This window comes from Anopheles ziemanni, chromosome 3, assembly GCF_943734765.1.
Source record: "Anopheles ziemanni chromosome 3, idAnoZiCoDA_A2_x.2, whole genome shotgun sequence".
In the NCBI taxonomy this organism is placed as follows: domain Eukaryota; kingdom Metazoa; phylum Arthropoda; class Insecta; order Diptera; family Culicidae; genus Anopheles; species Anopheles ziemanni.
Window position 1 is genome coordinate 13,238,842 of NC_080706.1, and position 11,284 is coordinate 13,250,125.

The 11,284-nt window shown below is 48.5% G+C and overlaps 1 protein-coding gene across 1 annotated transcript; it reads left to right on the forward strand.

Moving 5' to 3' along the window:
- The first annotated feature begins 9,712 nt into the window (after window positions 1–9,712).
- LOC131286502 (helix-loop-helix protein delilah) lies at window positions 9,713–11,053 on the forward strand. The gene has a single exon (XM_058315463.1). The coding sequence runs from the start codon at window positions 9,719–9,721 to the stop codon at window positions 11,051–11,053; it is 1,335 nt and encodes a 444-aa protein (XP_058171446.1). The 5' UTR covers window positions 9,713–9,718.
- Window positions 11,054–11,284: the final 231 nt, after the last annotated feature.

The following is an 11,284-nucleotide window of genomic DNA, read 5'->3' on the forward strand; positions in this document are numbered from 1 at the left end:
AAGCTTACAAACCGTTAGAGCCTTCGTTCGGTGGAGTAGACATAAATGACTCGCATTTCTGCTCCGAAGGCAAACAAACGAAGCTTAAAACTGTAACGATTCGTTGAACGGGCGTATGTAATGTGAGGCAGTTATAAATACTGCCCGCAGTGGGAGAATGGTTCGATGCAAGCGCATACTTCGTGGGGAAGTATGCCGTTGATTTTAATGGTGTGTTATTATCGAGTTAGTGAGCAAAAGCATAACAAACGTTTAATCCAAACCATTTGTTTTGAGCTCGAAGTGGTTGTTGCATGTGGCTCCAATTATGATGACCAATGTTTACGTTTCCCAAGCGATTGTTATGGCCGTAATTTATTTCGAACTCGAACGAGCGGGCCCGTTTGCCCAAAAGTCCACCCATGATAGGGAAAATACTTACCCAAAATCTATACTATCATACTTGATTTGCCATCAAACCAAACTCTTCTCGTTCGCCGGGAGGAAAACAAAACGTGACATAATTCAAAACCTGGCTGGAAAACTTGTTGCCGTTGAATAATGCCACCCCGGTTGGGAGCCAACTTTCGGGAGCTCCATGGCTAGCGACACTAGCTTCTTTAATTTCCTACTTATGCGAAAGTAAATCGACAGCCGTTGATCATGTTTGTCATGTTTATTATGATTGCTAACGGTTTTTCATTCCTTTTCTCCTCCGCGGCCGGCTGGAGGCTGGCTGAAATTTGATACAGTTTTTGCTTCCATTGGAAAGGAAGGAGAAGGAACATAGGGCAAGGGAAAAAATGCTCACCAAGATCAATGGATGAAAAGCAAGGGGTGAGGGACCATCATACCATTGGGTAAAAAGTGCCTCGGAATCCGTTCCCTGACGACACCTAGCTCCGGTTTGGGATGTTTCCCTCCCGCGGGACACTTTAAGCTGACGAACGACTACATGTTTTACGCTGCATATTGAAGGACAAGGGAGGAGGCAGTGGAGGGCAACGTCGGCACATTTTTTTTTTCTTTTATAAGCTTCATCCCCCGAGACGATTGCAACCCGCCAAGACGCCAGTGCTATCCCGCGAAAGTGGTCCACTCGGGAGGAAGAGATGCATAAAAAACAGGTCCCCATGCGCTGCCGTTCGCCTTCGAGCCTTCGGATCCGCCTTCGGAGTTTTGGCCACTGCTGATCAAAAGACGAGTAGCATCAACAACACGACCAGCAACGGCAGCAGCAGCAGCAGCAACGAAACGTTGTTCGCCTTTAATTGCCTCCCGTTGTAGTTGCCGCCAGGTCCTGCGCGCCGCAAAGGACCGCTGGTTCGCGGACAGGTTACATTTTTTACTCCGAAATTCACCTGTCGCGCTTTCGGACGGCGCGAGTCTTGCGAGAGAAAACCGCCGAGTGAAAAAAGCGGTAGACGAACACGAACACGCGGGGGCAAAAAAGGTAAAAACAAAACGAGTAGAAAAAAGCCATTCCCAGCCGGGGTTAAAAAACGGCAGAACCTAGGAGATGAAGCCGGTTGGGGGAACATTTTTCGCGCAAACGCATTTGCTGCTTTGATTTAGGATGACAACTTCGACGACAACTTTTCAGCGAGTCCGCAAAGCCCGCGGCCCCGACAAAGTTGTCCCAGTGAGTGACCGGGAGGGAAGGGTGGGATTATTCGCGCCGTTCACTTTGCGGCAGGGGCCCAAGGGGAGGGAGCTTGGGGACATCCTTTTCTGGCCAGTTTAGTCCACTCCGTTTTACGCACGAACCATTTGCAATTTCGTTAAGTTGGGTTTTGCATCAACGATAAAAGAAACGAAAACGGCGGGATGAGCAACGCGGAAATAGAACTCCGAGAGATGCAACAAATTAAATGCATGGAATGGTGAGAAAAAAAGGGGATAAAGAACTTGAAGAAGCCAACTATTAACATTTTTCTTCTAATCCAGCTTAATTTAGATATGTATCTTGTCTTTATTTTCTTTTTTCACTGTATATTAGCAAAACATTTTAATGTGCTACTAATTCAAATTCGCAAATTTCTAAATAACGTGCATCTGATAATGAATTTGAAGTAATTAAGTATAACGATAATAGCAAAACAACATACCAATAAAACTTGAAAGACGATAAAAAACGTCTAGCAAAACTGGTTAAAAGCTTATAGATTTTAATCTGGCGTTTGGAGTAGGTTCATCATTGAAGTATCAATAGTAAGCGAAACATTTATCTAAATGTAAGCAATTTACAACAAGATAATGTTAAACACACACGTGATTAATTACGAAATCTTACATCAATTTCGTGTTTATTGCTGAATCTGATAAAAAAACATCAAAACAACAAAGTAATAAAATAAGAAATTCGATAAAAAGCTCAGCAAAACTGGATAAAATCTTATAGATTTTAATCTGGAGTTCCGAGTAGGCTCATCATTGAATAATTCAATCTAGAGAAATAATTTACTTAAATGTAAACAATTTACAACGAGATAATTTAAAACACACACATGAGCAATTTCGGCCATGAAGCAAAACGTTCCACAGTCAATTTCGAATACAAACCATCCGTACAATAACCGTTAAACGTTTCACTTCTCTATTTCCAGTAATGTCGCAAGTCCAGTCCAATCAAACGCACCGATAAAATCAAGCTCGGTAAGCTGCACGACGCGCGCGCCCGGAACGGTTACTAATCCGCATTCCGAAACCCTGCTCGGCAAAGAGGCCCGCAGGGAGCGCATTTCAAATTAGTCCTCCGATGTCCTATGTGGCCTGATGTACCCACCGAGTTCACGCTATCGGTCGACTGTCATCTCAACCTGCCGCGTTCGGCCTTCGGCCTGCACCAGGGAGAAAATCTTTCCATTTTCTGACATCTCAATCAAAGCGCATTAGACACCGGACGGCTCCCAGGGGCGGCAGGCGGATGGAAATGGGTGGCGAAGGGTGTGCGAAGCCGCACCGTGGGATGTGCATTGTCGATGCTCGATCGGCCCTATCGCCCGATCGGAGCTCGTAATCCGAATTATCTCGCGCGCGGTAGTTGTCGAATGTCGGGCCGGATTGTGGTCACTTCAGGAACCTTTTCTCCGGTATCTGTATCGGAGCTGTCCCTTGTCACTCGACTTCGACTGAGGGCGCATAACGAAAATTGAAGGGACGCTGGCCGGTGTCAATCGGATCTCGGATTTTATTTTCTTCATTAACTGCTAATGGATCAGCAGGATGGCGGGGTGGCGGCGGGCTACTAGTCAATCTCCAGGTTCCAAGGGTTGTAATCTGCTGATCTATTATTTGGTGAACTTTAATCACTTTATCTCACTCGATCGTGCTGCGTCACGTTCGACAAAGCTGTGAAGTTGATTAAACGCGTGTAATTTGATTGGGTTTTTTTCATAGCTCCAAAGACCTGAACATCATCATCCAGTAAGTTTATTTTGGATGAAAAGGTTCTATGAAACCACTATGGACAACCCAAAAAAGTGTGTTAACTTTCAAGAACTCTTTGAATACTGAAAGGCAAGTGGAAGTTTTAATTCCTTCCCTTTCTAACAACTTATTTTCCTTTTCCACGGACGACTGCTAACATCCTTCATGGGGCGCAAGGCATTCAAAGACGTTTCGCCGCCCGGAGCGGAGATGATCGCACCGTGCGACGCGCGTCCCAATCTGCCCGACACGATCTAAAAATGTCGTCGATCGTCGATGGCGGTGCGCGGTACGTGAGCGGTATCCATAAATCGCACCCGGTTCGTTCCGGCGCATTCCGGGAAGGACGTTCATCAGCCGCGTCTCGGTCGTTCAAGGGTCCCGCGCGGACGTCACAGTGACGCCTCTTTCCATTTCGATGCAATTACTCTCCCTCTTTTGTGGCGAGCCGATAGAAGAAGAAAGAGACAGGTTGGCGGAACAGGGAAACTCTTCCTTCCCGAGGGCCGCTAATTATGTTGCCATCTTGGCCCAAGATGCATTTGGGTGCGTTTCGAAGAATTGCACCGACCGGGTGGCCTCGAGAAAAAACGTAGAAAACGTAAAAAGAAGTTATTATTTAAGGCTGGGAAGACGTCGCCGAAAATGACGCAAAACACAAAAGATCGGAAATGACCAAACCGTCAAATGTTTATAGCTCTTATTAAATAGAGAATAAAGAGTTTGTTCGAGTAAGTGTGTTATTATCCAAAAGCCAAAATTGCCTCAAAACTATTTTTCATAACAAATTTTTGCTTCTTCTGATTTATATTCGTCATTATATGGTGCTATTTCTATGAATTTTATTAAAATTGAACACAAAATTTAATCTGTTATCGATCAATGAAAAAGAGGATAGATTAAATGTGGCTTTCATATATTTAATACTATACGAATAACTTCTTTTTTGTCTTTTAACATTATTTCAACTTATTTCTATTTTTCTGCTAACTCCCCTGCTAGCCTTAACAATGTTTTTGCTATAAATTTAATCATTAACCGATGGTTGAATAGTATCATATTTCTTAGCTTTAATCTCTTTTGAAACAATATCAGAAACGTTCAAGAAGAGAAACACTAATTTCTGACAGAGAAAAATAATTTGTTTTCAAAAAAAATCATTCGTACGTCAAGTCCTGAAGAGTAATTTAATTAACGAGCCCATGCGACGCACGCACGCGCGCATATGCAACCAGCCAGAAAGTGCACCGAAAGCGAACTGACACTCATTTATTTAATTTTCTCATTGATATGCACACCGCACCACCATGCGTACTCTAACTTTCGCGATCGCTGAGAGTTTCTATTCCGCGGCGGTTGGTCGTGACATGCCCTGGTTCGCGCCGTGTACGAGCGACCCTTTTGCCAAGATCAACGCACACGATGCAGCGGTCAGTCCGCCTCCTCCTCCTCCACCGCCTACCCATCGTTGAATCATCTCCGATCTCAGAGACGTGCCTCAAAAAGTGCCACAAGCGTTCAAAATCCCAGCCGCGGCTGAACGTTTGGAGCAACGTTTGGCAAACCGGGAATGGAAAAGTAGGTTACCGGGGGTTCCATCTCAACGGCAAGCGACGGCTTCTGTTTATGCTTCCCAGGAATCGTCACCGCTTGGCACGTTTCGGTCCTGGCGAGAGATCAATCAGGGCGCGAAACAAGGCGCGGCTCGTCAACGATCGTCTCCAAGGGCTTGTGATGTTGCGGGAGTCGCGAGCAAGAAGCGAAAAAAAGGCAACCAAACGAGCATAAGCCACCAACCTACAGACACTTGGTGTGTGTGTGTGCGCGCACGCCCTTAAAGTTCCCATCGGGCGGGTGCGCACCAAACCGAACGGTCGGGATGGATCCGGGGACTTCTGGAGAACCGTTGGTTTATCGATTTCTGTGGAACTGTCATGCCGTGGCTATGCTGCGTGCCGACCGATGCTGCAGTGCCATTTCGAGATGCAAATCGCTCGCATGTGCGACCGGAGGCAACGCTTAATGTGCACCACTCGGTCGCGAAACTTCCACGAACGAAGCGCGGAGAAATAACAACCACCGGCTTGAGGGTGGAGCAGCATGGGCAGCCTGTTTGTGACAAGTATGACGCGTGCTGAGGGCGTGCAGCATCGGACAGTTGAGATCGCTTTTCGGTAATTGTTTTGTCGTCGTGCCTGACCCAAACGCCACATAATGGAAGCCTGTCCGAGCGGTCGTGAGTCATTTTATTAAACCGACCCTGGAATTAATGCAAATTGCTTACAAAGTTTTAACATTTGACATTATTTGTTCACCAGTAAATTAAAACTTGATTGGATTTCTCTGTTCGTTTTCCATCGAGTTTATAAAAATAACTTACGTCAAGAAAAAGGAATACAACACATCGTATACCTGAGCATAGTTCATATGAAAGTCAATAAATCAAAATCTAAACAAAGAATAGCAAAACAAAAACATTCAATTCGATTATCGCTATAGACAATATTCTCAAATGAGGTACACATTGTGATAAAAATACACAAGAAAATCCACTGTCTACACTATCTACTTTTGCACTGTTTACACTTTCTACTTTTGCTGACGTACGGACCGTGAGAAGATAGAAGCAAAATATTAATGTTTCAAACGCGGGAAACATAATTCTGGAACATTGGTAGCATTCCGATCTCGTGCAAAAGGCGAGCGGAATGGTCAAACACAGGCGAGGCGTTGACGCGCCGCTGTGGCTTCGAGGTTGTTTGATTGATACGTTCGCAACCGCCGGTTGACAGTATCGGTTGCACTCGATCGCTTCGAACGATCGATCACTTGCCCGGTAGGAAAACGAAGGTGGTGAGTAAAAATTGACAACACGTTCTTGAAAGCTCATCCCCTACCCCCGACCCCGGTTGTGGTCATTATCACCGACTCTCGCGTGTCGAGGGGAACTCCGGGAATCGATCGTTCCCCGGGGAGGAATCGTCCGATGCTGCTAAGTCCCGTTCCACCGGCTCGTCCTTTTACAGACGGTTCGCTGCTGGACGGCTCTTCAGAAGAAGTCAATGCCCCGCCGAAGACTCTACCGGCCTCGGAACCGAAGGCGCTGCGAAACCTGCTTCAGCACCGGCTAAGGTCACCGAGGCATCTCTGGCCCGGACATTCCGGTCCGGTCCCCGACCGCGAGCCATTTCGAGCGGCAACGACATTTTCCCGCGTACCCCGTCGAACACGTTGCGCCCGAAAACGGTAGCCATCGCCAACTCGGTGTCGGAAGACGCAACCACCGACCGGGCCGAGGGTTTAATGGCCACCGCAGCGACGACAGCGAGCACCGATCGTGGCATATGCAACCTCGAAAGCCAAACGATCGCTTACGAGCGAGCCACAATAAACGTGCCGGCGTACCATATTCGGCCGGGAGTTACATTTTTATTATGGTCGTTCTAGATTTACCCGCGGCTGGTCGTGCGGCTTCTGCCAAGGCGGAGATGTCACTCGGGGCAGCCGTATGTCTTCAGCGCCATCGTTGCCAGCGGGCTTTGGCTTCTTGCGGGAAAAAGGGACGAAGTAAACGCACCCGCAATGCGATTAGCGATCGAACATGTAGCAATCTGCAGTGGAAGAAACCTTTAACTTCGATGATGCTACCGGCTGGGAAACTACCGAGCTGCCTCTAGTACGGACTCGATCGATCACTTCGGTACTTCCACGATCGCCCGCAGAACCAGTTGACAACTTGTTATGGTGCAGGTGGTGGTACAGAGATGTGGCTCTGTGTTGCCTTGATTTGTCCAACGCTTCTCACGTACGTCTCAGGCCAATCTAACGGTTCTGCTCGGATAGCTTAGTCCTGTTGTGTGAAATGGATTGTCGAAAGGAATTTGTCAGTTCAACTGAAATATTTGCCAAAGATGTAGTCAGACAAATACGCCTCAAAAGTTCGTACTATTTCAATGAAGAAATTGAGCTAAGAGACATCCTGACACGTGATAAAGCTATGCGTTATTTCTGTGACATCTAAGATTCATTCAAGCTTCTGGAAATCCATTTCTTTTCTTAGTCACCAATCTGCCCCAATCGCTGCAGTATAAGACTGTGGCCATATAACCACTTTTGCAGTCGTAACACCAACCTCGTGTGCCAAATGTCGCGAGATACTTAACTTGAGTGCCATCCCCGACACAGTTCACGCCGAGGATACTGGTTCAAGGTTCAGCAATTTGCCATGCAACTACTCCAGACGCGACCTACGTCACTTGACTTCGAACAGGCGCTCCAACCATGAGCATAAATTCACTGTCGACAAACATGGCAGCACGTTGTGGATGTTAAACTTTTCCCCCTGCCATGCAACCTCGACTGGAAAAAAGGGAACCTTTTGTGCCGTTGCGGTTGGGCGTGTGGTGCCAAGACATACAAAAAACTAAGGCTAGTTATTACGTTGGGGGAGTTGTGTATTTCTTTCTCCAAGCAAATTACTCCCCGCTTGCTAGGTTCGCGGATTGCGGATCTTAATTTGTCGCGTCATCGCGCTCCTCCCAGCGGCTGGATGAGAGGGTGGTTTGTTTTGTTCCCGTCCCGAGGCCGGGCAAGTAACAAAGCGAAAGTGACCGCAAACGTTTAACGGTGTGGTTTGTGCGCGAAGGAAGGCTCCCCGGCCCCGAGAGGGCGGTAGCAGTTATTAAAAAATATGTCCACCCTATTGTGTTCGGTACGTGGCGAAGGCTCATGGGGTTTCGCCTTCCATCTTTTCGCTGTTGTTTTTCGTTTTAAAGGGAACCCAAAACCCCCATCAAGTGCCGTGAAGTGTGCACCGGACGTCAATAATACCCGTAGACGCCCCGGTAACGGAAAGCACGTCTCTCTTGCGCAAGATTCGTTCGGGTGATGTCTTTGTTAGGCCCCGGCGTAGGAGATGAGCTGCCCGCGCAAACAGTCATCTCCGGGAGGGAAGAAGCACAAAAACACTCGCCAAGGTTAATGGGTGAATATTTGCTTATTACTGGCCTCATTTGATCCTTGCGCTCGGGAGGTGAGTTAATTCTGAAACTCATATAGTCATATCAGGCCCTTCATATCACCATCGCGGACCCTTGACGAACGTGTTTATCCGAACGATCTGAGATTAAAAAGCTATCGAAAGGAAGCCCGTAACCGATACGGCCATAACTCCTCCTAGCAGTTATTATAAAAGCGCCCCGCGTTGCAACTGACCTTTCGGTGTCAATAGTCATTAATCTTTGAGGGTCTCTGCCAAAACGGATCCCAACCCCACACCTCACCTACCTATCTGCATCGGCATCGATACCGGTGATGTCAAGTGTCAGCAGCCTCAGCAGCAGCAGCACTTTGTACCCGATCGGTCAGTCTATCAAGGGGCTGATTATGAGTTCGCCACTAACTTCGGGCCCGCGGACCCTGGCGTCATAAATTATTGTGAGAAAGTGACCGAGGAGCCGAGCGAACGACGTTGAAAAGGATCCCGAACGAAACGAAATCCCGAAACAACCGCCAAGCGGCAGCAAGATTAAGAAAGGCAATTGTTGTCGATGATTTACAAGTTGGTCGTGTTTGACAGTTTCTCGGAGGGGTTTTTTTCCCCCCAATTCGTTCGACATCAAACAAGCCATTTGTCACACATTGGCGTCGCGTTGCCTGCGTGGTAAAATGTTTGGTTCGATTTGAGCTCGACCTCAACAAACAATGAGCCCCTTTGTCATAATCAACATTTGAATTGATTGTTTTTGAAGAAATCGACGATGAACCGTGGGATCATATTTTTTTTTGTGAGGAAAACTACGGTTTTACACAAGTTTGCAAAGAACGCATAGAAATTCTCAGCCAATTTCAGCATGCGGTATTTAGCGAAGGTCAGTTATCCTCTTTTAAATGCCCTGGATATCATTTATCATTTCCTTTGCATTCAAAAGACACAAAGACTGGTTTTAAAATGCAAACTGGAAAACCAAGACAAATCGTTGAAAACGGAAATGATTCGAAAACGTTTTTAAAAGCATTCTTTTATTTCATAATATGATTATGTTACCATAAGAGATCATGGTTTCCAACCTTGTTTTGTCTTCTACCAGTTCGAAAAATACTAAAATGAATATTCCTACCTGGGAATTTTGTAGCTATTCGATCGATTCTTCATCGAAAATGATTCATTTATTATTATTTTTTATGACTTGTTGCAAAAACGAATATTTGTTTCTTAAGCTGCCTTCAATATAGACAACTTCACCATACTGATCCTTCCGTTGTGCTTTTCGTTTTATCTTTCGCAGAAGGAAACCACGTACGTGCCAAGATGCGCCATAACAACATCGAGTCGATCAGTGCGATCACGTACAACCAACGTCCGTCGACGGAGGCGTCGATGGCGGACGCGAACAACAACCACAACGGGGGCAGTCCGTACGCGGGTCACCCGCTGGCGGCGGACGGTGCCGGAACGCTACCATCGGAGATCAAGAAGGACGAAAAGTACTCGCTCCGGCAGCGTCAGTCTCGCCGCACGACGCAGGACGCGCTGACGGCGGCGGGTGGAGGCCGCGGCGGCTCGACGGCCAAAGCGGCCACGGCAGCGACGGCAAGCGCGAGGGAGAAGGCGGCACCAAAGGAAAAGCCCAAACCCAAAGCCGCCCCGCTCAGCAAGTACCGGCGAAAAACGGCGAACGCGCGCGAACGCAGCCGGATGCGGGAAATCAACAGCGCGTTCGAGAACCTGCGGCGGGCGGTGCCGGTGGCGGTGGCGGGCACGAGCGGGGCCAGCTCGCCCGTCAGCTCCCCGCAGTGCGCCGGCAGTGCGGCCTCGAGCGAGAAGCTCACCAAAATCACCACACTCCGGCTGGCGATGAAGTACATCCGGATACTGAGCGACATGCTGAACGGTGGAGGTGGATCTCTGGAGAACAACAACGACCGGGACATGGTCAACCACAACGAGATCGAACGGGAGGTGATGCAGAAGGGTCTGCTGCTGATGGAGGGTGCCGGAGGCTACCTGTCATCGCCCGCCGTCTCTCCGGTGCGTGCCCCGGTGGAACCTCCCAAGCCTCCAGCCTCATCCTCAAAGACAACCTCGTCCAGCAGCACGTCCACGACCAATAGTCCACGGAAGCGGGCGGCCAAACGACCGTCCAGTAGTAGAGCCAAGAAAAGCACCACCAATACCACCTCTCAGAACACCACCACCACCAACTCCAGTGGATCCAGGACGGCCCGAAGAACTCTCACCAGTTCACTTGCAGTGGATAAGATCCCGGAAACCCTTCCGCTAACGGCACCCAGCTTGCTGGTCGACCCGACCCGGCCAGACCCGCTCGGGATGGACGTGGACCTGGGGTCGGTTCTCGAGTCCGACAACGACTCGCTCATCCTCTCCGAGCCCTGCCTCAGCCCACTGACGGCGGGCTCCGTGACCGGAGGTCTGAAGACGCACGGCTTCGGCTGCCCGGACAGCCAATCGGTGGTACCAAACGACAGCCTGGAGTTTGGACTGTTCCTAGAGTCGGACGCGGACTCGCTGCAGCTTTCCGAGCCCTGCCTCAGCCCGCTCGGTCACCTCGACTCCCTCAATCCCTTCAACGAGCTACTCCACACCGGCTTCAACGAGCAGACGGCCCTCGAGCTGTACTTATAACAGCCGCTGCGAGCCTCATCCGGAATCGGGTTCAACGTTTCACCCTCCTTCACTATCCTCTATCCTTCACTCTATTACGATATAAGTACGTCTACACTCCTTCCTAGGTGCTAGGTGTTTAAGCTAAGGCCAAGGTGTCAACGAAAGTCCCAGTAATTTATTCTCACCGTGTCATATTAGTTAAGAGAGCGCGAGTGAAGCCGCCGGCGCCTCGCGATTGTCCGACGACGA